Source organism: Salvelinus namaycush, unplaced genomic scaffold (genome assembly GCF_016432855.1).
Source record: "Salvelinus namaycush isolate Seneca unplaced genomic scaffold, SaNama_1.0 Scaffold662, whole genome shotgun sequence".
Classification (NCBI taxonomy): domain Eukaryota; kingdom Metazoa; phylum Chordata; class Actinopteri; order Salmoniformes; family Salmonidae; genus Salvelinus; species Salvelinus namaycush.
The window spans coordinates 47,455-72,936 of NW_024061378.1; the positions used below are offsets into that span (position 1 = coordinate 47,455).

At 43.7% G+C, this 25,482-nt stretch overlaps 1 protein-coding gene across 3 annotated transcripts; it reads right to left on the minus strand.

The window, feature by feature from the left end:
• Nucleotides 1–864: 864 nt before the first annotated feature.
• Nucleotides 865–4,750, minus strand: LOC120042373 (antifreeze protein Maxi-like). Of its 3 annotated transcripts, none has more exons than XM_038987203.1 (3): nucleotides 4,608–4,750; nucleotides 1,518–3,471; nucleotides 865–1,478 (listed from the first exon to the last, which is right to left on the minus strand). In XM_038987203.1, exons 2-3 carry the CDS (start codon nucleotides 2,188–2,190, stop codon nucleotides 1,441–1,443), a joined length of 711 nt encoding a protein of 236 aa, XP_038843131.1. In that variant the 5' UTR covers nucleotides 2,191–3,471; nucleotides 4,608–4,750; the 3' UTR covers nucleotides 865–1,440. The 3 variants fall into 3 exon arrangements, with proteins under 3 accessions (XP_038843131.1, XP_038843130.1, XP_038843129.1); XM_038987202.1 differs by having other exon boundaries at nucleotides 865–1,461; nucleotides 1,501–3,471; XM_038987201.1 differs by having other exon boundaries at nucleotides 865–3,471.
• Nucleotides 4,751–25,482: the final 20,732 nt, after the last annotated feature.

Genomic DNA, 25,482 nt, shown 5'->3' on the forward strand with positions numbered 1-25,482 from the left:
TATCACGGTGGGACGGGATTTTAGGTTTTTCAATAATACAAATTCTTATTGTTTTATACAATTAAACTTTAACAAAATATAATTTCCTGCATTTCCATCATATTTCTTCATTTCCTGATCCATTCATTTGAGATCATTTCCACACTGCCACGCAGGGCTGCAAGATATTGCCCCCCCCCCAAAAAAAATGTATTTAACCAAATGTTGCAATTGTGATTTGACTTCTAATTTAGATCAAAACACTTGGGTGAACTGTTGGAATCATGGAAATAGAATGTTTATTTTAATTCTATAGTCAGAATATAAATAAGTGGGCATTTTGAATAGAGTGTTGGTTGGCATGACAACAAATGAAAATGCAGGGAGGAGCTACTTCATGTAGCTAACATATTCATGCTTCTCCTGATCTTATTGGTTTAGAAGATACTACTTCACAAACAACATGCTGATTTAGGCCTCCACCATCACTGGTATCAGGCAGTATTAACTAGCTACCGTTGCTCTGACTCAGTACATCTATTATCTAGCTAGCGGCTAACACGATATAGAACAACTCGCTAAGAAAAGACAAACTAGCTGTTTGCAGATGTAAGAAACAAAAGGAAGGGTACATTCTAGAAGGCTAGTGTATTGATATTGTTGCGTGTGCTGCACTGACCATGCAGACTGAACGCACATGTCTGGTGGTCCAGAAACAACATATGAGCTCCTTGAGTGACAGGGGGCGGGGCTAGGTCTGTGTGGAATGCGGCATAGAGAGAGAGAGGGAGAGCAGAGAGAGATGACAAAATGGACGTTACACACAGCGTATCACATTTAACAAACCAAACGTTCAAATACCGGTATATGTAAAAATAAACACTTTATTTAACTAGGCAAGTCCGTTCACAACAAATTCTTATTTACAATGACGGCCGATATAGAAGGTAAAGTAAAAACCCAAACCGGTCCGTGCATCAATATCGGTATATTGTAAAATACGGTATACCGCACAGCCCTTCCACCTAACCAATTATCAGAAAATGTTAGCTATATGCAGTTATCCTAGCCAGTAAGCGAGTCAGCCAGCTAACGTTAGCTATTTAGCCAAATAACGTTAGCTATTTAGCCAAATAACGTTAGCTATTTAGCCAAATAACGTTAGCTATTAGCCTAGCCAAAGCACAGTTATGGTCGGCATGCGAGAGCCCAACTACTGGAGACCAGTTAGAACACAACATAACGGCTTCCCACTAGATAACACAGTTACAAAGTCCTTGAAGAGCATGAGATGTGGGTAACATAGCTTGAGCTAGCTACCGAGTTAGAATAGGAACAGAGTACATCCTGCCTTGTTTCCTTTTTTTGGGCTGACGGTGGGACATAACTCGTAAGTGCTCTGAGCACTGCTCACTCTGCGATGGCGGCTGATTTGAGGCCCAATACATTCAACATGTTGAATTATTGTGACGTCGTAAGAGCCTGTAGAGTGGAGAAACCTACCGCAGCAGCCCCCGCAGCCTGTAGAGTGGAGAAACCTACCGCGGCAGCCCCCGCAGCCTGTAGAGTGGAGAAACCTACCGCGGCAGCCCCCGCAGCCTGTAGAGTGGAGAAATCTACCGCGGCAGCCCCCGCAGCCTGTAGAGTGGAGAAACCTACCGCGGCAGCCCCCGCAGCCTGTAAAGTGGAGAAACCTACCGCGGCAGCCCCCACAGCCTGTAAAGTGGAGAAACCTACCGCGGCAGCCCCCACAGCCTGTAAAGTGGAGAAACCTACCGCGGCAGCCCCCACAGCCTGTAAAGTGGAGAAACCTACCGCGGCAGCCCCCGCAGCCTGTAGAGTGGAGAAACCTACTGCGGCAGCCCCCGCAGCCTGTAGAGTGGAGAAACCTACTGCGGCAGCCCCCGCAGCCTGTAGAGTGGAGAAACCTACTGCGGCAGCCCCCGCAGCCTGTAGAGTGGAGAAACCTACCGCGGCAGCCCCCGCAGCCTGTAGAGTGGAGAAACCTACCGCGGCAGCCCCCGCAGCCTGTAGAGTGGAGAAACCTACTGCGTCAGCCCCCGCAGCCTGTAGAGTGGAGAAACCTACTGCGTCAGCCCCCGCAGCCTGTAGAGTGGAGAAACCTACCGCGGCAGCCCCCGCAGCCTGTAGAGTGGAGAAACCTACCGCGGCAGCCCCCGCAGCCTGTAGAGTGGAAAAAGTGAGAGCCATCAACCGGGAATCAGGTACGTATTAACACTTTACGGGGCTGCCGGGCTAGGTTTTACTCCGGATTTACTCCGATTTGGAAAAAAATGGGCCGGGATCTGATCGGGAGCCTGTAGATCTAAAAACGTGGCCACGTTTAGCTGGTGTCTCTATGCTGTCTGCCTGAAGATCTTCCCACACTGAGAGAAGTGGTACAGGGCTTCTCTCCTGTGTGAGTTAACTGGTGTGCCCTCAGATGTGATGACTGACGGAAACTCTTTCCACATTGAAGGCAGTGGTAAGGCTTCTCTCCTGTGTGAGTTCGGCAATGTTTTTTCAGGTATCTTGCCAGACTGAAGCTCTTCCCACATTGAGGGCAGTGGTAATTCTTCTCTCCTGTGTGAGTTAACTGGTGGGCCGTCACATTTGATGAATGACTGAAACTCTTTCCACATTGAAGGCAGTGGTAAGGCTTCTCTACTGTGTGAGTTAACTGGTGTGCCCTCAGGCTTCCTGTTTGACTGAAGCTCTTCTCACACTGGGAGCAGTGATAAGGCATCTTTCTTGTGTGAGTAAGCTGGTGTCTGTTTAAGGTCTGTAAAAGAGGAAAACTCATCCCACAAACAGAGCACTGGTACGGCTTCTCCCCCGAGTGAGTTCGATGGTGTGTCTTCAGGTGTCCTGCCTGACTGAAGCGCTTCCCACACTGAGAGCAGTGGTATGGCTTCTCTCCTGTGTGAATTAGCTGGTGTGCCTTTAGAGCCCCTGCCCGACCAAAGCTCTTCCCACACTGAAAGCAGTGGTACGGCTTCTCTCCTGTGTGTATTCTCTTGTGTTCGTTTAGCTGTCCTTCCATACGGAAGCTCTTCCCACATTGGAAGCAGTGGAAAGGCTTCTCTCCTGTATGTATTCTCTGATGCCTCTTCAAATTGAACGAACAACTGAAAGTCTTCCTACACTGGGAGCAGTGGTACGACTTCTTTCCTGTGTGAGTAAGCTGGTGCGTCTTCAAGCTGCTTGGCGTCTGAAATCTCTTCCCACATTGACCACACGGGTACGTTTTCTTTCTCTTGAGGGTCTTTTTGTGTGGTATGAGGTGAGTTGGACAAATAAAAGTGCCTCTGCAATCTGAACAGGGGTGGGGCCTACAAGTGTGCCTCCTCAACTCCTCTGGCTCATAGAAACTAGTGAAGCAGTCCATGCAGTGGTGATGTTTCTGTCTTGAGTTCCTCCGTCTGTGTTGTTTATGGTTTCCTGATGCTGTGGAACTGGGCTCACTGTCTGAACCTGTGTTGGAGCTCTCTCCTGTGAGAATAAGGACAGATAAAGGGTTAGAATCAGGAAGAGAACATTGGAGGGTTTCTTGTTTAAGAATGATTCAGACCACTTTAATTGTCCAATTAGAACACATGGTCCAATGGAATAGTGACTTCCTGTTTAAAACCAACAAACACACAGGTTGGCGCAGAGGGCTGCCGTACTATGGGGCACGTGGACCAGTTGTTGTGGGGGGTTAGGGGCACAACAGCAGGTGATGGCACTAGCCCAAGCGTACAGCTCCTTATTCATTGTTTCATTAATTAACAGTTGATTGACAGCAGATATTATTTACTGGGCACCGCTCGGGCGATGAAAACAACGACTATCTAATCAGAGCCATCTACCATCCACAGATATACAATCCGACTTGGGGAAAGAGTTGCCAAACAGTCAGAGACACAGGTTGGTAAACTGTGGGTTAGTGGAACACTGCTACACAGAGTATATCATCTCTGTCTATCAGCTGGACTAACTTTAACAATAGTATATCATCTCTGTCTAAAAGCTGGGCTAACTTTAACAATAGTATATCATCTCTGTTTAAAAGCTGGACTAACTAACAATAGTATATCATCTCTGTTTAAAAGCTGGGCTAACTAACAATAGTATATCATCTCTGTCTAAAAGCTGGGCTAACTTTAACAATAGTATATCATCTCTGTTTAAAAGCTGGACTAACTAACAATAGTATATCATCTCTGTTTAAAAGCTGGGCTAACTAACAATAGTATATCATCTCTGTCTATCAGCTGGACTAACTTCAACAATAGTATATCATCTCTGTTTAAAAGCTGGACAAACTTTAACAATAGTATATCATCTCTGTTTAAAAGCTGGACAAACTTTAACAATAGTATATCATCTCTGTTTAAAAGCTGGACAAACTTTAACAATAGAATATCATCTCTGTTTAAAAGCTGGACAAACTTCAACAATAGTATATCATCTCTGTTTAAAAGCTGGACTAACTTCAACAATAATATATCATCTCTGTTGAAAAGCTGGACTAACTTCAACAATAGTTGTGGGAAGTGAGCTGTCAATAATAGCAATAATAGTTTTGGAATCCCCTGAGGCCACCAAGTCACCAACCTCTCTCCGTACTCCACACCTGAACTTACCTGGGTCAGTGATACTATCTACATCTTCCTCCTCTTCGTCTAGATCTGTAGCAGACACGTCCCTGTTCTCCTCCTCGTCTTTGACAGCTCTCACCTCCTCCTCCTCCTCCTCCTCCTCTTTGACAGCTCTCACCTCCTCCTCCTCCTCCCATTCCTCTTTGATAGCTCTCTCCTCTGCTTCCTCCTCTTTGACAGCTCTCTCCTCCTCCGCCTCCTCCTCTTTGACAACCATCTCCTCCACCTCCTCTTTGACTGCCATCTCCTCCACCTCCTCTTTGACTGCCATCTCCTCCACCTCCTCTTTGACTGCCATCTCCTCCACCTCCTCTTTGACTGCCATCTCCTCCACCTCCTCTTTGACTGCCATCTCCTCCACCTCCTCTTTGACTGCCATCTCCTCCACCTCCTCTTTGACTGCCATCTCCTCCACCTCCTCTTTGACTGCCATCTCTTCCTCTAGGACTTCTGTCTCCTCTTTGACAATCACATTGAGTTCCAGTGTTTGACTGCAGTCCTCCAGCTTCACTGAGACCATCTCTGGACCCCACTGTGCGCTTCTCTGGGCTGGAACACCACATCCAGAACCCAGGGACTCTGTGGACTTGGGTTCAGACATGGAAGTCTACAGATGGATCCAAAAGAGGCACAAAAAAGTGAGTTTCACAAACAGGAGGAGTTTCACTAGAACAGCTTTGCTAATAAAGTGATGGATACACCATGTATAAAACATATTCCATCTACTAGGATTCTGCTGAGAAAATGTAGCTAGCGAGCCAACATCGCTGTGGCAACGATCGCTAACTTTAGCCATTTGAGCTAATTGTGTTAACGTTAGCTTACTGATACATTTTACCATCACCTTTCTCAATAGGGTGGGATGATATCTAGCTGGATCGCTAGATACAATTACAAGCAAGACGTTTGCTAGTTAAAAGCAAAGGCGAACCAAAATTACATTTGATATCACGCTGGCCGAATGACTAGGTAAATGATTACTAAAATTGAAGTTAGCTAGCTAACAAACACTGCGGTCAAGTGCGCCAACACTCGCAAAACTCCGCTCTTCAGTTTCCTCATGAATTACACTATACGGTTGTGTGTTTTCTGGGAGGGAAACTGAGTTGGATGCTGTCATGCTCAGAGCCGTTGGATGCTGTCATGCTCAGAAAGACGACGGCTTCAAATCGTCTCCAAGAAAACAACTTGAACCACACTTATTCGGTTTTCCAGAATCAAAATGATGCCAAATGGTTGATTTCATCAAGGCTGCAGCAGGCGGTGCCGTTTATCAAGGCTGCAGCAGGCGGTGCCGTTTATCAAGGCTGCAGCAGGCGGTGCCGTTTATCAAGGCTGCAGCAGGCGGTGCCGTTTATCAAGGCTGCAGCAGGCGGTGCCGTTTATCAAGGCTGCAGCAGGCGGTGCCGTTTATCAAGGCTGCAGCAGGCGGTGCCGTTTATCAAGGCTGCAGCAGGCGGTGCCGTTTATCAAGGCTGCAGCAGGCGGTGCCGTTTATCAAGGCTGCAGCAGGCGGTGCCGTTTATCAAGGCTGCAGCAGGCGGTGCCGTTTATCAAGGCTGCAGCAGGCGGTGCCGTTTATCAAGGCTGCAGCAGGCGGTGCCGTTTATCAAGGCTGCAGCAGGCGGTGCCGTTTAACAAGGCTGCAGTAGGCAAGGCGGTTTATCAAGGCTGCAGTAGGCGGTGCGGTTTATCAAGGCTGCAGTAGGCGGTGCGGTTTATCAAGGCTGCAGTAGGCGGTGCGGTTTATCAAATGTTACATTGTTAAAGATGTATTTACAGTCATGACATCACCAACACACAGAAAGATGTGAGCTTGATATATTTTTTAGTAGATCAACAATCCAGTGTGATGCCCATTACATACCACACGATGCACATTACATACCATACGATGCCCATTACATACCATACGATGCCCATTCCATACCATACGATGCCCATTACATACCATACGATGCCCATTACATACCATACCCATTACATACCATGCGATGCCCATTACATACCATACCCATTACATACCATGCGATGCCCATTACATACCATACCCATTACATACCATACCCATTACATACCATACCCATTACATACCATACGATGCCCATTACATACCATACGATGCCCATTACATACCATACGATGCCCATTACATACCATACCCATTACATACCATACCCATTACATACCATACGATGCCCATTACATACCATACGATGCCCATTACATACCATACGATGACCATTACATACCATACCCATTACATACCATACCCATTACATACCATACCCATTACATACCATACGATGCCCATTACATACCATACGATGCCCATTACATACCATACCCATTACATACCATACCCATTACATACCATACGATGCCCATTACATACCATACGATGCCCATTACATACCATACGATGCCCATTACATACCATACCCATTACATACCATACCCATTACATACCATGCGATGCCCATTACATACCATACCCATTACATACCATACCCATTACATACCATGCGATGCCCATTACATACCATACGATGCCCATTACATACCATACGATGCCCATTACACACCATGCGGTGACCATTATGACATCTTAAAGATGTGTTGTGACACGTGTACCACTTGTAGATGGGTAATCCACTGTCATTAACATTGTAAAGCATAACATGCCCACATTACACCAGCTACAACATTGTAAAAACACTGGTTTACAGTATATTAGTGAACTTTGAGTGATTTCAATTCAAATTGAACAGAGTAAAAATGGATGGTAAACATGTCTGCCACTAGTAGGTTAAGTGTACCTATTATGGCCACCAAAATATCAGTTTAAACATCTCTAACATATACTGCCCTAACTTTTGTAAGAAAAGATGATATAAAATAAAATAATAATATCTAATATGAAGATTTATGACTTTACTTACAGATATTTGATAAAATGTAAAAAATCCAGACTGGGCTTAATTGTTACCGAGTGTTCCAAATAACCTCTTAAATAATACATTTTTATTAACTTTCAAATGTTCAAAATTGACAAACTAACATTTCTTATGTAAAATTATTATATTAATCTCCCGAAAAATTATTTAAAATAAACGGAACATTGCCATCAGGGCCTTAAATTAAACACCCCCTGACCTGTGACCCTACGGTGTCAACACATCCATTCTAAGTGATCTGATTAAATTAAACACCCCCTGACCTGTGACCCTACGGTGTCAACACATCCATTCTAAGTGATCTGATTAAATTAAACACCCCCTGACCTGTGACCCTACGGTGTCAACACATCCATTCTAAGTGATCTGATTGAATTAAACACCCCCTGACCTGTGACCCTACGGTGTCAACACATCCATTCTAAGTGATCTGATTAAATTAAACACCCCCTAACCTGTGACCCTACGGTGTCAACACATCCATTCTAAGTGATCTGATTAAATTAAACACCCCCTGACCTGTGACCCTACGGTGTCAACACATCCATTCTAAGTGATCTGATTGAACAGTACGAAACAACTCAACTTCAACCCAAAACATGTTCCTGCATTTCCATCAATTTCTGCACTCATATGAGATCACTGCCACGTACGGGTTCACGATATGGGCAAAACAAACAGGCCGGGGCCTCCCGAGTGGCGCCATGGTCTAAGGCACCGCATCGCACTGCTAGCTGTGCCACTAGAGATTCTGGGTTAGGGGAGGGCTTGTGACCGGTGGACCCGTGAGGCGGTGCACAATTGGCCCAGAGTCGTCCGGGTTAGGGGAGGATTTGGCCGGCAGGGATGTCCTTGTCCCATCGCCACCAGCGACTCCTGTGGCGTGCCGGGCGCAGTGCACGCTGACACGGTGGCCAGGTGTACGGTGTTTCCTCCGACACATTGGTGCGGGCGCAGTGCACGCTGACACGGTGGCCAGGTGTACGGTGTTTCCTCCGACACATTGGTGCCGGGCGCAGTGCACGCTGACACGGTGGCCAGGTGTACGGTGTTTCCTCCGACACATTGGTGCCGGGCGCAGTGCACGCTGACACGGTGGCCAGGTGTACGGTGTTTCCTCCGACACATTGGTGCCGGGCGCAGTGCACGCTGACACGGTGGCCAGGTGTACGGTGTTTCCTCCGACACATTGGTGTGGCTGGCTTCCGGGTTAAGTGGGCATTGTGTCAAGAAGTAGTGCAGTTTGGTTGTGTTTCGGAGGACGCACGGATCTCGACATTCACCTCTCCCAAGTCCGTACAGGAGTTGCAGCGATGAGACAAGACTGTAACTACCAATTGGATTCCACGAAATTGTAGAGAAAAAGGGGGGAGGTTAAAAAACAAAAACACTAGGCCTCTTTTAACCAAATGTTGCAATTGCGATTTAGATCAGAACACTTGGGTGAACTGTTGGAATCATGGAAATAGAATGTTTATTATAATTCTAGACAGAATATAAATAAATCGTGGGCACTTTGAATACAGTGTTGGTTGACATGACAACGAAAGAAAATGCCAAGGAGGAGTTATTGTGACAGGTTAGGAACCATGTAGTAACCTAAACCTATGGATGTTACATTGAACTGGGTGAGTGGAATATGAATGACAGTCATCCAATATGCTGAAATAGAAATAAGGCCAAGCTCATACAATACACGATGGTCCTCCAAGTGGGGACCAGTCATTCAGCGCAGAGCCCCACCTGTTTTGAGCCCCACATTTTTAGCAAAAAAAAAAAAAGATATATATATATGATGTTCTTTTTGGGGGAGGGGCTTGCCTGATTTGCATGTTATTTTGGCATTAATACATGTCACATATCAGTCTGCAAACAATGTAAAAATATAAAAATTAAGTCCCTTTTTTGTTTTCTTGAGTAAGGCAGCTCCAAAATGCAGGTGTTTTAGCCTAGCTAAGTCCTTTCTGTGGTGTAGTGGTGCAAGCCAGCAGAAAAAAAACTGAGCGTTATGCTGTGATTGGCTTTGTGTTCTGCCACTCATGAGGACTTTACGTCACTGCCAAGTATAAAAGCAGACCTTGAAAATGCTCTTCGGTTGCTGCCATATACGTGCCCATCCAAGAAGGCTCAAGGTCATTGGCCACAGATAAAATGACATCAAATCACACTATATCTACAGTAGCTTTGATTGGACTGATCACGTCAACATCATCAAACTTTCACAATCTTAGATAGCAGTCATCATCATGTATCAAGTTGACAATCTACTGGCAAATCCTTTTTAATCCTTGTGATATGAAAAGAAATAATGAAGAGAAATTATAGATAAAACATATCAGTGCTCGTCGGACATAAACATTACACCTCAAGTTGGAAATTGCAAATTCAACGAGTGCTTTGGAAGGAATCAGTGACAGTGGCTGTGTGGTCTCAAATCTGGGATTAAGGGGCTCTTTTCCAAGTTTAAATGATAAACATTCAACATTGGCCATGCTGTCAATGAAGCATGATTAGTGCCGCACTCAAAACAACTTAACTCGGAGGACCGTCGCGCCACCTTCCTGTTCAACTGAGCCGAGCACAACAATGTGAGTCCAAAATGTATTGTATGCTGCTTCATAAATGATGTAATATGCCAGGGAGATATGCATACTGTAGCTAAGAAAGTAATACTAAGTGTATGTTGTGTAGTAAGACGTTAGTAGCACATGTGCCTCACGCTAATAATTTGGTCTATTTACACCTCTTAATTTCCCCTACTGTTCTGACTGTTCTACTGTAGCCTATAACCTGTTTTAGAGAAAAGTAAATCATCAAACATTGTAAGAGCTTTTATTGTCTGCGTATATGCCCCTTTATTTATCCTACGGTTCTGACTTGGTGTACAGGGAGAGCACTGTAAGAACGGCCCATGTTCTGAATTCTGTCGCTGTACATTTCAATAGCGCTAAACAAATAGTTAGTGACTAATGTTACGTCCTTCCTAGCTCACTCATTATCTTAATTTAAATTACGGATTGCCTCTTATCCGCTTGTCGTCCCCTTATGCCGTAGTTTGTACATCTCAATTGTTAGTGGAAACCACATTTGTTAAAGCAAGTCAGCCATATCAGCTGTTTTTTTTTTTTAAGGCAGTAAATGAGGCTGAATGAACTGATTCGCTGCCCGACAAGGTTCCGCTGATAGCCAAGAGTAGCAGTAGTAAGGTGTTGAGACTCTGCTGTTGGGACAGCTTTATGTAGGTTAAACAGTTTGTGGTCACCGTTATAATGCAATGAATGTATTGTTTAGTGTTGTGTAGTGGCTTTGCTGGCATGCCACATTTGTAGTTTTTTTCACCAAGATGTACATGTGTGAAGGATGGTTTTGTTCTCTTTTAACATAAATATATGCCTTATAGAAGTAGGACATGTTAATCACAAAACATAGCGTGACTGCAGAAAAGCTGTTGCTAATCTAGGGTGTCGACTGTGCAAACCACAAGGTTGAGACAAGATGGAAAAATGCTGAATAACAAGAAAACAGGAACTGAGGAATGTGTAGAAACCAACAAATCAGTTCAATCTTCACAAACACCATTCCGGACATTTGAATCCTGAGTGCTGTGACTGGGCACCACCGATAGGCTAGCAAGTTTAAACCACGCTAAGCCTCTACTGTGACAGGCCAACTCTGAAATTGGAACTACTACTGACACAGTATAAAAGAAGATGTCTGTACTATTTCAGTGAGTTCCCTGCTTTACCCTGCGTGGTGATACAGTGAACCCGTATATACGAAAATTGCATTTACCATTTATGGCTTGGGTTTAATTAAAATACTTAAAATATATTCGGTGACTGAATCACATTTTGTCCTGATACCAGATTTGAACTGACGCAAATCTCTTTCACATGCTAAAATCGCCAATGGTCCTCCCTCATCTTAAACGGCACCGACAGCCACAATAGTTAATCAAATGGCTGTCCAACTGATTCGTTCTGGCGCCGTCCCTGCCCACTTACTATCTAGTGATCAGGCTGCCTGGTTGAAATGAACGATTCACAAATCACATATTTGACATTGTCTTGATGACGAATAATGTGATCAGTCACAACACAGCGTCTTGAAGATAGCTAGCTAAACAAACGTGCTTGCTAACAACGATAGCTAGCTAACTAACCTAGGTTGAAGATGAAAACCTAGGCAACTTCAACCTACTATAGCTAACGTTAGCTAGATAACATGGCTAGACCGTCTCTAATGTCCTGAAGACTAGCTTTTTGTCGACACATGATGATTGATTCGACACATGTCGACAAATAATATGTAATGTGTTATGTACATATATTCGTTATAGAGTGTTTTAAAGCTTGATCTTACCTTGGAACGGGACTTCCAAATGTTGATTACCGACGAAACTAGCAACAACAACTAGCTAGCGTAACTCCGAACTACCTCCTTTCCCAGAACGACGTCACAGTTAGAACAATGAGCCAGATATTTCACCGGATATATAAGTGTGAAGCATCCGGTTGGCGTTTCCACTCACTACCACATATGGTGATGAGAGGATGCACATTGGCCAGCAGTGGGAGAAGATCGATTTTGTAACGACATCATGCAAACTTTCACATCGAAACATTTGATCTCAATACAGTTTTTTGTTCCCAAAACTAGTAGCTGTTAAGAACAGACTTTTTTTTGCCCCATTCGAACTCTGTCAATCTCAACCGGTATCTCTCTCTCGCACGGCACTTCGGATCCCCAGCTGCATCGCCACCCCCACAGTTGACACGCAGTGCTTTCACTATCCCAACTGTACACTCCCTCTGACTATGCCCCCCTGCACATTTCTCACAGCGTGGGGATCTCCCTTCTACACACTGGTTGCAACACGTCAGAATCCTTGACACCTCAAACACCGTAGCGGGTTCGGAAACAAAGGCCCTCACAGAATAGCAAATATAACCTAATCTGACCTCATCAGGTAGAAACTCGGTGTCAAAGCTCAAGACAGACAGGGTATTCTCAGTCTCGCCATTGCCACCGGGTCTGTGTCTTACCAAACGGCGGGTTTAACAAACACCAGGAATATGTTTAATTTGATCCACCTCTACACTACCCCACTGATCACCTCTGAGTGGCGCCCTACTCCGTAGAGCAAATCACGACACGTGAAACGAAGCGTCCGCTTCCTCTGAGCGGAGGATTCACCCCCCCCCCCCCCCAAAAAAAATCTACAATTCTCGAAACGTTCACAGATGTAACCATTCCCCGTTTGTGCTTTACCCGACACTGTGTGGGTCGGCCAAAAAGCAGGAATCCACTCTTTCCAAAAAAACTCCACTACTTCTGTTGCTGCTGGTCACTTCATCCTGGTCTGGCTCATCAGAGCGCTCAGCATAGCCAACGGACTCCATTTCAAGATCCTCAAAGTTCTCAAGAGAGCATGAACAGCGACACGTACGTTTACTTGGTTTGTATTCAGGAGATGGAGGTATGTACTCGAGACAAAGGTCTGATCTTTTTGCCATTCTTACGCCTTCACTTCACTGTCATCGTGAGAATACCTATCTGCGTACTCAAGTCAGTCAAGGCTGCGATAGATGCACACATTGCGCAACTGCACCAAATCATTATTTTGCTGCCTACATTCATGTACCAATTGATTCTTGAAGAATATAACTTAGAAATTCCTCACAAGCTTAGATAAACTCTTACCCCATCAGAACCCAATATATTAAATAAAGCTTGCTTTACTCCAGTGTTGATTAACAAAGTAAATGTAAACCAACACTGCATAGCTTCAAAACTATCATGGCTGCATGGTCAGTCCTGCATCCATTACTCTGTCTAGGAATTTGAGAGGGGTTACAGCAATTTACAGAAATGGGGGGGGGGGGGGGGTTTTCTTTGTTATGTTTTATACTGCTGATTGCCATTTTAAGAATATGATCTTATATCTTCATACATTTTTGTTTGGAAACTATGGTCAGCTCAGATAATACGTGAAGCTCCTTGATCAAGGTTCCGCTATAATAGCAACTTCTTCTTTAATTTGTATTGGCGGATCGCAACCAACTGAAAGGTGCATGCAGCGCCACCTACAGTACTGGGTTGTGAGGCCAGTCACGGCAGGAAAGCAACTTCTTTACCCAAGCTGTTTAAATGACGGGTCGCCACCTTCTGGTTCAACAAAGCTACTACACCCACTGCATTCAACTTCACTGACGTCTCTTCAACCTGTGTGTATATAGTAAAGATCACGTATAGAATTTCAGGGCAGGTTGTCGTTTATAGAAGGTATACACTGAGTATACCAAACATTAGGAACACCTTCCTGATATGGAGTTGCCCCCCCACCCCTCTTTGCTCTCAGAACAGCCTCAATTAGTCGGGGCATGAACTCTACAAGGTGTTGAAAGCGTTCCACAGAGATGCTGACCCATGTTGACTCCAATGCTTCCCACAGTTGTGTCAAGTTGGCTGGATGTCCTTTGGGTGGTGGACCATTCTTGATACACACGGGAAACTGTTGAGCGTGAAAAACCCAGCAGCGTTGCAGTTCTTGACACAAACTGGTGTCTTAAATCTTTTGTCTTGGCCATTCACCCTCTGAATGGCACACACACACGTCTCAAGGCTTCAAAATCCATCTTTAACCTTCCCTTCATCGACACTGATTGAAGTGGATTTAACAAGTGACATCAATAAGGGATCATATCTTTCACCCTGATTCTCCTGGTCAGTCTGTCTCATGGAAAGAGCAGGTGTTCTTAACGTGTGTTTGTCCTGAACTTACTTGCCGTGTTTTATATAATGTGAGCAGTCAGGTGAGTAAGGCTTCTCATGTATTCCCCTGTAAACCAGGGTTTCTGCCTCTCCTGGCAGGTGAAATCCCTTCAGATCATGGACACACCACACGGCATGACACTGCAACTCTATGACGAAAGTAACACGTTGCTAACTAGTTATTATTTAAATACAGACTTCAACTTTGTTGTCACCTTGTTACTGAGTAATGTAATACTATTACTGTAACGCCCTGTGTTACTAATGTGTTTCCCCAACACTGGTGAAATAGCATCAATATGCAAATAAAACGTTCAAGAGGAGTTTCGATAATAGAAGTGTGGTGAAGAAAGTATTGATTTATGGAGATGGAAACTGAATTCATTTCTGGAGGAATAGACACTTTAATTTAAATGTGACCCTCATGTCATTTCATACGCTTTGGTACATTTTTTTTATATGACAATGTACATCAGGTTGGAGGGAAAAAAACTCTGTCAATATTGGTTAGATGCCCAGCTTGGCAACATCATTCTAAAGGTCATCAATATTGGTTAGATGCCCAGCTTGGCAACACCATTATAAAGGTCATCAATATTGGTTAGATGCCCAGCTTGGCAACATCATTCTAAAGGTCATCAATATTGGTTAGATGCCCAGCTTGGCAACACCATTATAAAGGTCATCAATATTGGTTAGATGCCCAGCTTGGCAACACCATTATAAAGGTCATCAATATTGGTTAGATGCCCAGCTTGGCAACATCATTCTAAAGGTCATCAATATTGGTTAGATGCCCAGCTTGGCAACACCATTATAAAGGTCATCAATATTGGTTAGATGCCCAGCTTGGCAACACCATTATAAAGGTCATCAATATTGGTTAGATGCCCAGCTTGGCAACATCATTCTAAAGGTCATCAATATTGGTTAGATGCCCAGCTTGACAACACCATTATAAAGGTCATCAATATTGGTTAGATGCCCAGCTTGACAACACCATTATAAAGGTCATCAATATTGGTTAGATGCCCAGCTTGGCAACACCATTATAAAGGTCAGTGTTGGGCAACATCTTCTGATGTTGTTTTAGGCATTTAAAACACTTCCCACATTAATAGCAGTGGAAAAGCTTCTCATCTGGTGCATCTTCAGAGTTGTTAAATGCCTGAAACTCTTCCCACACTGAGAGCAGTGGTAAGGCTTCTCTCATGTGTGAGTTCGCTGGTGTGTCTTCTGCCTTCAGTCAGGCAGAACACCTGGTGTGTCTTCAGGTGTTCTGCCTGACTGAAGCGCTTATCACACAGAGCAGTGGTAAGGCTTCTCTCCCTGGTATTATCCTCTGGTGTCGCTTTAGATGTGCTCAATTACTGACGCTTGTCCCACATTGGGAGCAGTGGTAAGGCCTCTCTCCTGTGTGTTTTCTGGTGCATCATTAGTTTGCTTGGTGTCGGAAAGCTCTTCCCACATGGATCACACGGGTAAGTCTTCTTTATTCTGAGAGTCTGTTGGTGTGGTATGAGGTGAGTTGGACAAATAAAACTGCCTTTGCAATCTGAACAGGGGAGGGGTCTACAAGTGTGTCTTCTCAACTTCTCTGGATCATAGAAGCTAGTGAAGCAGTCCATGCAGTGGTGATGTTTCTGTCTTGAGGTCCTCCGTCTGTGTTGTTTATTGTTTCCTGATGCTGTGGAACTGGGCTCACTGTCTGAACCTGGGTTGGAGAGCTCTCCTGTGGGAATATGGACATACAGTAGCTAGTTAAAGTCTACACACCTCTTGCATAGTCTACACATTTTGCTGCCTTAAAACTAAATATCAAAAGGGAATAGGTTAGATTTTTCCACAACCAATCTACACAACCTACCAAAATATTTACAAAGTTAAAGACAAATTATAGAACATTTAATAAGTCATAAAAAAACAAAGATGTCTTGATTGCGTCACATGTCCTCACAACCCAGTTAATACTTCCTTGAGTACTTCCTGGAAGCACTTTTGGCAGCCATTACAGGTCTCAATTATATTGAAGCAGACTTAACTTTGCACATCTCTTATTGTCGGTTTTCCTCTAACTTTTACCTGATCTTCGCTCCTGTAATATTTATTTTCATCCTGACAAACTATCCTGTCTCTGCCAGTGACAAGCATACCCATAACAGGATCCTGACGCCACAATATTTAAAGATAAACACAGGTGGGTAAATAAGTTGCAGAGTGGGTTAGTGGTATACTGCTACCACAATCTCTGTCAAGAAGCTGAGCTCACTTTAACAATAATAGTTGTGGGAAGTGAGCTGTCAATAATAGTTTTGGAATCGCCTGCTTACCTGGATCAGTGATACTATCTACTTCTTCCTCCTCTAGATCTGGAGAAGACACATCCCTGTTCTCTTCTTTGATTGGACTCTCCTCCTCTTTGACTCCGCTCTCCTTCACCTCCTCTTTGAGTGGTCTTTCCTCCGTCGCCTCTGTGATGGCTCTCTCCTCCTCCTCTGTGACAGCTCTCTCCTCCTTTTCTTCCTCTTTGATTGCTCTCTCCTCTGCCTCCTCTTTGAATGCTCTCTCCACTGCCTCCTCTGTCACAGCTCTCTCCTCTGCCTCCTCTGTGACAACTCTCTCCTCTTCTTCTTCTTTGACAATCACATTGACTTCCAGTGTTTGACTGCAGTCCTCCAGCTTCACTGAGACCACCTCTGGACCCTGCTGTGAGCTTCTCTGGGCTGGAACACCACATCCAGAACCCAGGGCCTCTGTGGACTTGGGTTCAGACATGGAAGTCTACAGATGGATCCAAAAGAGGCACAAAAAAGTGAGTTTCACAAACAGGATGAGTTTCACTAGAACAGCTTTGCTAATAAAAAGGCAACGATAGCTAGCTAATGTTAACAAAAACAATTCCTCACTAGGGTGGGATGCGATCTAGCAAGATAGCTAAATTACAAGCACGAAGTTAATTTAAAGCTGAACCAAAATGTAATTTGTTTTGTAATCACACTGGACAAATGGGTAAGTAAATGATTACTGAAATTGAAGTTAGCTAGCTAGCCAACCTTAGTTACCTAACGCACGGCCTAGCTAGCTAGCCATGCTAACTTACGAAGGTCAGCTAGCTAGCCATGCTAACTTACTAAGGTTTGTAGGTGTATATATATATATACTGCTCAAAAAAATAAAGGGAACACTTAACTTCTTGAGCCTATGCGGGCGCCATTTCGACTTTGTTAAAATGAGTTCCCAAATTAAACTGCCTCGTACTCAATTCTTGCTCGTACAATATGCATATTATTATTACTATTGGATAGAAAACACTCTCTAGTTTCTAAAACCGTTTGAATTATGTCTGTGCGTGAAACAGAACTGGACTTAGAGCAATTTCCCTATGTGGAGTTGAGAATGCAGATTTTTCCAACCTGTTCTCAGACCTGTGTATAACTCTGCCTGTCTTCTATTGGTTGAGATGCACTGCATACGCCTTCCCCTGGGTGTCAGCGAATAGAGGGCCTTGAAATGGAGTCTCTAGGCAGATCCGAAAGTCTATAAATTGATTGGAATCAAAGGGTCCCCTCTTTTGATTCTTCGCGCTGACGCAGTGAGGACCTTGGCATGTCGTTTTAGAAGCTCCCGTTTTAGCTCCTAGATATATCCGGCTCTGTTTTTATTCGATATAGGCTTTAAAGACATCATAATCTTGTTATTTTAAACCGATTTATATCAGTTTATGTCAGTATATTGCGATTTTCGGGTATTTCATTTTCTGGCGTTGTAGGAAGTTGGGTATCTCTCTCTCGCATGCCATTGTTTACTGCTAATTGCAACGTGGAAGATGACTTTCTCCAACCCAGCAACGATTCTTTTGGACAAAGGACACCTATCCCAAGATTCTGATGGGAGGTCATCAAAAAGTAAGAACTATTTATGCTGATAATTCATTGTTCTGTTGAAAAAAGTCAAATGCATAAGACGCCATTACTTGCAGTGTAGCCTTGCTTTATCGCACCCTGTATTGCGCAGTAACGTTAATTTTAAAAATGTAATTCAGCGATTGCATTAAGAACTCATTTGTCTTTCAATTGCTGTCCAACCTGTATTTTTTTAGTCAAGTTTATGAATAGTTTTCGATAAGAATAGGTGCCTTTCCAAGATGGCGCCGGACAGATTGCTTGAGTATTTGGACACTATTCTCATTCTATAAGCACGATTTGTGCCGCTAAATATGCACATTTTCGAACAAACTCTATATGCATTGTGTCATGACGTTGGGTTGGGGGTAGGTTTATGACAGTCATAAATACCTCTTTCCCCCTTTTTCTCTCTCCCTACTATAACTGATGTGACATAAGAAAACCCCTTGGTTAACATAGAGATTCTGGGTAACATCAGAAGTTGGGGGAAATGAACTATATTCTGGTAACCCGACCAACTGAACATATGCGGTGGTACTTAAGGTATATTATGTCAGTTCGGTTGCACTCTGACACATTCTCATCAAGGATAGAATGACATAAACTCTACTGTGGAAAGTCTAAATGTCAGAGATATCGGATTCACATGGAATTGTTGTTTAATTCAAATGTTTGAATATGACATTATTTGTGAAGAGATGAAATGTAATTTTAGCTTCCAAATGAGAGATCTGTGCTTTCATAAGTTATCCTCTGCTCACAGTGGTCCGCCCCTGTGAAGAGGCATGGGTTATAATAGACTTTTCAGACACACCCCTCTCCCTCCACTATAAAAGCCACGAACCAGAATATAACTTTCTGTTCCGGGTACGCTAGGATGAAGATCCAGTGTCAGAATGGTTCAGATAATAACTATAGATGAAGCCAACATCAGCATGGACTTTGATTGTGAATGGTATGAACTTTGAACTCGTATTCACTACAGAAGTGATATCTCCTGGCCGTTGAGTTAGCAACAGCTAAACGCAGGTTAGGAAGGACAGTCCAAGTATCCCGTCTACTATACACAACGTGTCCCGTGACTACCAGAGACATTCTTCAAAGGACAGAGGACTCGGGTTGGCGACACGGTCCATCTACCACCAACCTACTGAAGCGCAGCTCAGAGTAAATATGTATTGCATTTTCCTCTTCAAATGGGCGGTAATTTAGAATGCATAAGATACTGTATTTACGATAGTACAGCTCGCCTATGTTCAAGTCTCCCGCTCTTTCACTAGGACTCAGCCCCCCCTTTCCTTTGTGTAACAAGCGGTCATATCTATTCCGCCCGCTAGGGACGTCTTTCTGTGTGACGTAATTTGTGATCAAGTTATGAGTTAATTGTATATGTGTGATTCTGTGTGATTAGTTAGGTATTTAGTAAATAAATAATTAAACCCAATTTTGTATTGCTGATTCAACTTGTTAGCCAGGATTCTTGCAGATAATCAAGGACTTACAACTTTCAGATGAGACTGAATAAAATGACGATTAATGTGACTGCTATTTAGTAAAATATTACTAAATCTTTAAGAGTTTATTCGAAAGATAACAGCTCTATAAATATTCTTTCGTGGTGTCCCTCTCTAGTTAATTCATATTTACATGATTAGTTCAATCAGGTAATATTAATTACGGAGATTATTTTATTTTATTATTTTATAGAATAGCATGTCATAGCAATTAATCTGGCATAGTCAAAGACACGACAATTGTGTAATATGATGTTACAGGACTGTCATCTGAAGAATTCTGAGAAGGTTAGTGAAAAAATGTATATATTTTGGTGGTTTATACGTTATCGCTCTTTTTGCCTTGAATCAATGCTGGGGTGATGTTTGCACATGTGGTAAGCTAATATAACGCTATATTGTGTTTTCGCTGTAAAACACTTAGAAAATCTGAAATATTGTCTGGATTCACAAGATCTGTGTCTTTCAATTGCTGTACGCTGTGTATTTTTAAGAAATGTTTTATGATGAGTAATTAGGTAATACACGTTGCTCTCTGTAGTTATTCTAGTCGCTTTGGTGAGATTTGTGATGGTGGCTGCAATGGTAAACTATGATTTATACCTGAAATATGCACATTTTTCTAACAAAACATATGCTATACAATAAATATGTTAGACTGTCATCTGATGAAGTTGTTTCTTGGTTAGTGGCTATTTATATCTTTATTTGGTCGAATTTGTGATAGCTACTGATGGAGTAAAAAACTGGTGGAGTAAAAAAAGGTGTCTTTTGCTAACGTGGTTAGCTAATAGATTTACATATTGTGTCTTCCCTGTAAAACATTTAAAAAATCAGAAATGATGTCTGGATTCACAAGATGTGTATCTTTCATCTGGTGTCTTGGACTTGTGATTTAATGATATTTAGATGCTAGTATTTACTTGTGACGCTATGCTAGGCTATGCTAGTAGCTTTTCTACTGATGGGGGTGCTCCCGGATCCGGGTTTGGGAGGTGTTAGAGGTTAAACAACACAATGTAACTCCAAGTCAATCACACTTCTGTGAAATCAAACTGTCCACTTAGGAAGCAACACTGATTGACAATAAATTTCACATGCTGTTGTGCAAATGGAATAGACAAAAGGTGGAAATTATAGGCAATTAGCAAGACACCCCCAATAAAGGAGTGGTTCTGCAGGTGATGACCACAGACCACTTCTCAGTTCCTATGCTTCCTGGCTGATGTTTTGGTCACTTTTGAATGCTGGCGGTGCTTTCACTCTAGTGGTAGCATGAGACGGAGTCTACAACCCACACAAGTGGCTCAGGTAGTGCAGCTCATCCAGGATGGCACATCAATGCGAGCTGTGGCAAGAAGGTTTGCTGTATCTGTCAGCGTAGTGTCCAGAGCATGGAGGCGCTACCAGGAGACAGGCCAGTACATCAGGAGACGTGGAGGAGGCCGTAGGAGGGCAACAACCCAGCAGCAGGACCGCTACATCCGCCTTTGTGCAAGGAGGAGCAGGTGGAGCACTGCCAGAGCCCTGCAAAATGACCTCCAGCAGGCCACAAATGTGCATCTGCTCAAACGGTCAGAAACAGACTCCATGAGGGTGGTATGAGGGCCCGACGTCCACAGGTGGGGGTTGTGCTTACAGCCCAACACCGTGCAGGACGTTTGGCATTTGCCAGAGAACACCAAGATTGGCAAATTCGCCACTGGCGCCCTGTGCTCTTCACAGATGAAAGCAGGTTCCTCTGCAGCTAAGCCACCACAACCTCAATGTTCTGTGACGTTCTATCCCTGCAGTACAGTTCATAACCATTACTATAAAATGCTAAAAATCCAATCTTACTGAAACATATATCACTTGTTGGCCTTCCCTCTGGACTGGTACAGATCTACTGCTCACACCACTCCTCTCAGGATCCCTCCCCCTTGACCCATCTCCCTCTACTTTCTTCACTGCTTCAGCGTACGACACCTTCTGCACTACTCTAACCCTGGAAACCTCAACCTGCCTCTCACCGGACATTTCTGATCCCAGCCACATGGACACCCCTATTGCTGTTATGTTGTGTTTATAGCTACATGTTGTGAATGATTTAGTTGACTTTTTCCCCCAAATATAGCTTAAACATGAAGCGTGACTGGACTAGCTAGCTAACGATAGCAGCAGTTACCGTGGGGTGCGCGAGAATGAGCGGCGTTGATTATGCTGAGTGTCATTATTGTAACTTTTATAATGTTTTTTGCACCGGTCAGATGTCAATTATTCAGAAGACGCACTAATGCTGGAGTCCAAAGGTGGCAAACAGGGAGAAGCGGGCTGATAAATATGAGGTTGTGACTGATCGCTAACCCTTCCATCCAGCTGCTGAACAGGACCGGTACATTGGCCCTGTATCCTTACAGTACACGAGGACGCACGTACAGTGCAGTGGACACAGTGCTTTGTAAGCTAGGTGGGAATCTCTTGTGATTAAAAACATATTTTGTTATTTTACTGATTTTAAAAAGGTACTGAGATATGGAAACCATTATTTCATCTAATTAAAAGTATCCTAAAATACGCAGGGACACAGTCCATGATCTTTAGAGTATCCTGTGAGGCAGAGCAAGGTGCCCTGTGGTCAGGAGGAGAGCAGCTTCTTCAAGGTTTCTGGGGGAAACATCCCCCCAGATGAATCCAATGTAGCGGCCATTAAGACAGACAGGAGGAGGAGACTGGTTCCCCTGCAGCTGGACACATTGTGTCCGCAATGTGTCCAGCTGCAATAACATCAGCTGGGCTACTAGGGAGGTCTGCCCTGTACCTAAGATTGAAGGTATTTGATAGCTTGTGTGTTAGGAAGAGGGAGGTAGATTGGTATTTATCAGGTGACATAAAAGTTCCAGAGGTAATTCATTACATTTGAAAAGAAACTGGATTTATAAACTGTATACAAAAGTAATAAAGTATTTGAGCAACTAGTGATTTCCTGTAAGGGAGGAGACAACCTCTGAGCCAGAGACTCTGCCTGTGGAAATGGGCCCCTCTGTTGCATCATCACAAGCTTCAGTGACACTAGAGGTCTGGAACGTTAAATGACCTTGTCCACTTTTATTAAGTATTATATTAGTTATAGGATTCTTCTTGTAACTTAACAATCCGATTGGCTTTTGTTTTGTTACTGTCCCTGTATTGATTTTCAGTCTCTAGAGGACATGTGGGAGATCCGGCGTCTTCAAGACGAGGCCTACCATCTCTCTCTGGCCGCAGACCAGGAGAAAGTATATAATATAACTTAGTAAATCTGTTCAGATCACACATCGGCATTCCAACAGGAAACACCTTTTCATATACAGAACAGATTCTCATTTTAGCCACACAGGAGATGAAAGGTCGTGGTTTTGAGGAGTGGGAGAGCAGGCGGAGGAAGGTAATGGATTTCACCAAGTTCATATCATCTGTGTATTATGTAAAAGGGGTAAACGCAGACGTTCTGTACATTACCTTGGAAATAATGGATGACGCAGCGTGACAAGACGGAGACGAGTCCCTTTGCGGAGTTCATGTTTCCAAGGTAACGTACAGAACAGAGGAGTTCATGTTTCCAAGGTAACGTACAGAACAGAGGAGTTCATGTTTCCAAGGTAACGTACAGAACAGAGGAGTTCATGTTTCCAAGGTAACGTACAGAACAGAGGAGTTCATGTTTCCAAGGTAACGTACAGAACAGAGGAGTTCATGTTTCCAAGGTAACGTACAGAACAGAGGAGTTCATGTTTCCAAGGTAACGTGCAGAACAGAGGAGTTCATGTTTCCAAGGTAACGTGCAGAACAGAGGAGTTCATGTTTCCAAGGTAACGTGCAGAACAGAGGAGTTCATGTTTCCAAGGTAACGTGCAGAACAGAGGAGTTCATGTTTCCAAGGTAACGTACAGAACAGAGGAGTTCATGTTTCCAAGGTAACGTGCAGAACAGAGGAGTTCATGTTTCCAAGGTAACGTGCAGAACAGAGGAGTTCATGTTTCCAAGGTAATGTACAGAACAGAGGCATTTATCCTGCTGATACCACAGTTGCCAAAGAAAACAATATGAAAGCACACATTTACCAGTAGAAATCCTGCTGCTACTGTGGCTTGTAGCTCCCACCACCACCCAGCCTGTTAGCAGTGGTGTAAAGTACTGAAGTAAAAATACTTTAAAGTACCACTTAAGTCGTTTTTTGGGGGTATCTGTACTTTACTTTTTATTTTTTGAAAACATTTACTTCACTACATTCCTAAAGAAAATGTACTTTTTACTCCATACATTTTCCCTGACACCCAAAAGTACTCATCAGTGATTAGCAGGACAGGAAAATGGTCCGATTTACCCACTTATCAAGAGAACAGTAGGTCATCAGTAGGTCATCCCTACTGCCTCTGATCTGGCAGACTCACTACACCCATGTGTTGGAGTGTTGGAGTGTACCCCTGGCTGTCCATACATTTTAAAAACAAGAAAATGGTGCCATCTGTTTTGCTTAATATAAAGAATTTGAAATGATTTATACTTTTACTATTTAAGTATATTTCCCCAATAACATTTACTTTTGATACGTAAGTATACTTTGACTTTTACTGGGTGACTTTCATTTGAGTAACTTTCTTTAAAAAAGTTATCTATACTTTAACTCTAGTATTTGTACAATTGGATACTTTTCCCCCCACTGCCTGTTTGGTTCTGTGTTCCTGCCGGGGGGATTGGTAATAGCTTACCGCGTTCACTGCCTGTTAGGTTCTGTGTTCCTGCCGGGGGGATTGGTAATAGCTTACCGCGTTCACTGCCTGTTAGGTTCTGTGTTCCTGCCGGGGGAATTGGTAATAGCTTACCGCGTTCACTGCCTGTTAGGTTCTGTGTTCCTGCCGGGGGGATTGGTAATAGCTTACGGCGTTCACTGCCTGTTTGGTTCTGTGTTCCTGCCGGGGGGATTGGTAATAGCTTACCGCGTTCACTGCCTGTTAGGTTCTGTGTTCCTGCCGGGGGGATTGGTAATAGCTTACCGCGTTCACTGCCTGTTAGGTTCTGTGTTCCTGCCGGGGGAATTGGTAATAGCTTACCGCGTTCACTGCCTGTTAGGTTCTGTGTTCCTGCCGGGGGGATTGGTAATAGCTTACGGCGTTCACTGCCTGTTTGGTTCTGTGTTCCTGCCGGGGGGATTGGTAATAGCTTACCGCGTTCACTGCCTGTTAGGTTCTGTGTTCCTGCCGGGGGGATTGGTAATAGCTTACGGCGTTCACTGCCTGTTTGGTTCTGTGTTCCTGCCGGGGGGATTGGTAATAGCTTACCGCGTTCATTGCCTGTTTGGCCGGGCGGCCAGCTCTAGGAAGAGTCTTCGTGGTTCCAAACTTCTTCCATTTTAGAATAATGGAGGCCACTGTGTTCTTGGGGACCTTCAATGCTGCAGCAATTCTTTGGTATCCTTCCCCAGATCTGTGCCTCAATACAATCCTGTCTCGGAGCTCCACTGACAATTCCTTCGACCTCATGGCTTGGTTTTTGCTCTGACATGCACTGTCAACTGTGGGACCTTTATATAGACAGGTGTTTGCCTTTCCAAATCATGTCCAATCAATTGAATTTACCACAGGTGGACTCCAATCAAGTTGTAGAAACATCTCAAGGATGATCAATGGAAACAGGATGCACCTGAGCTCAATTTCGAGTCTCATAGCAAAGGGTCTGAATACTTATGTAA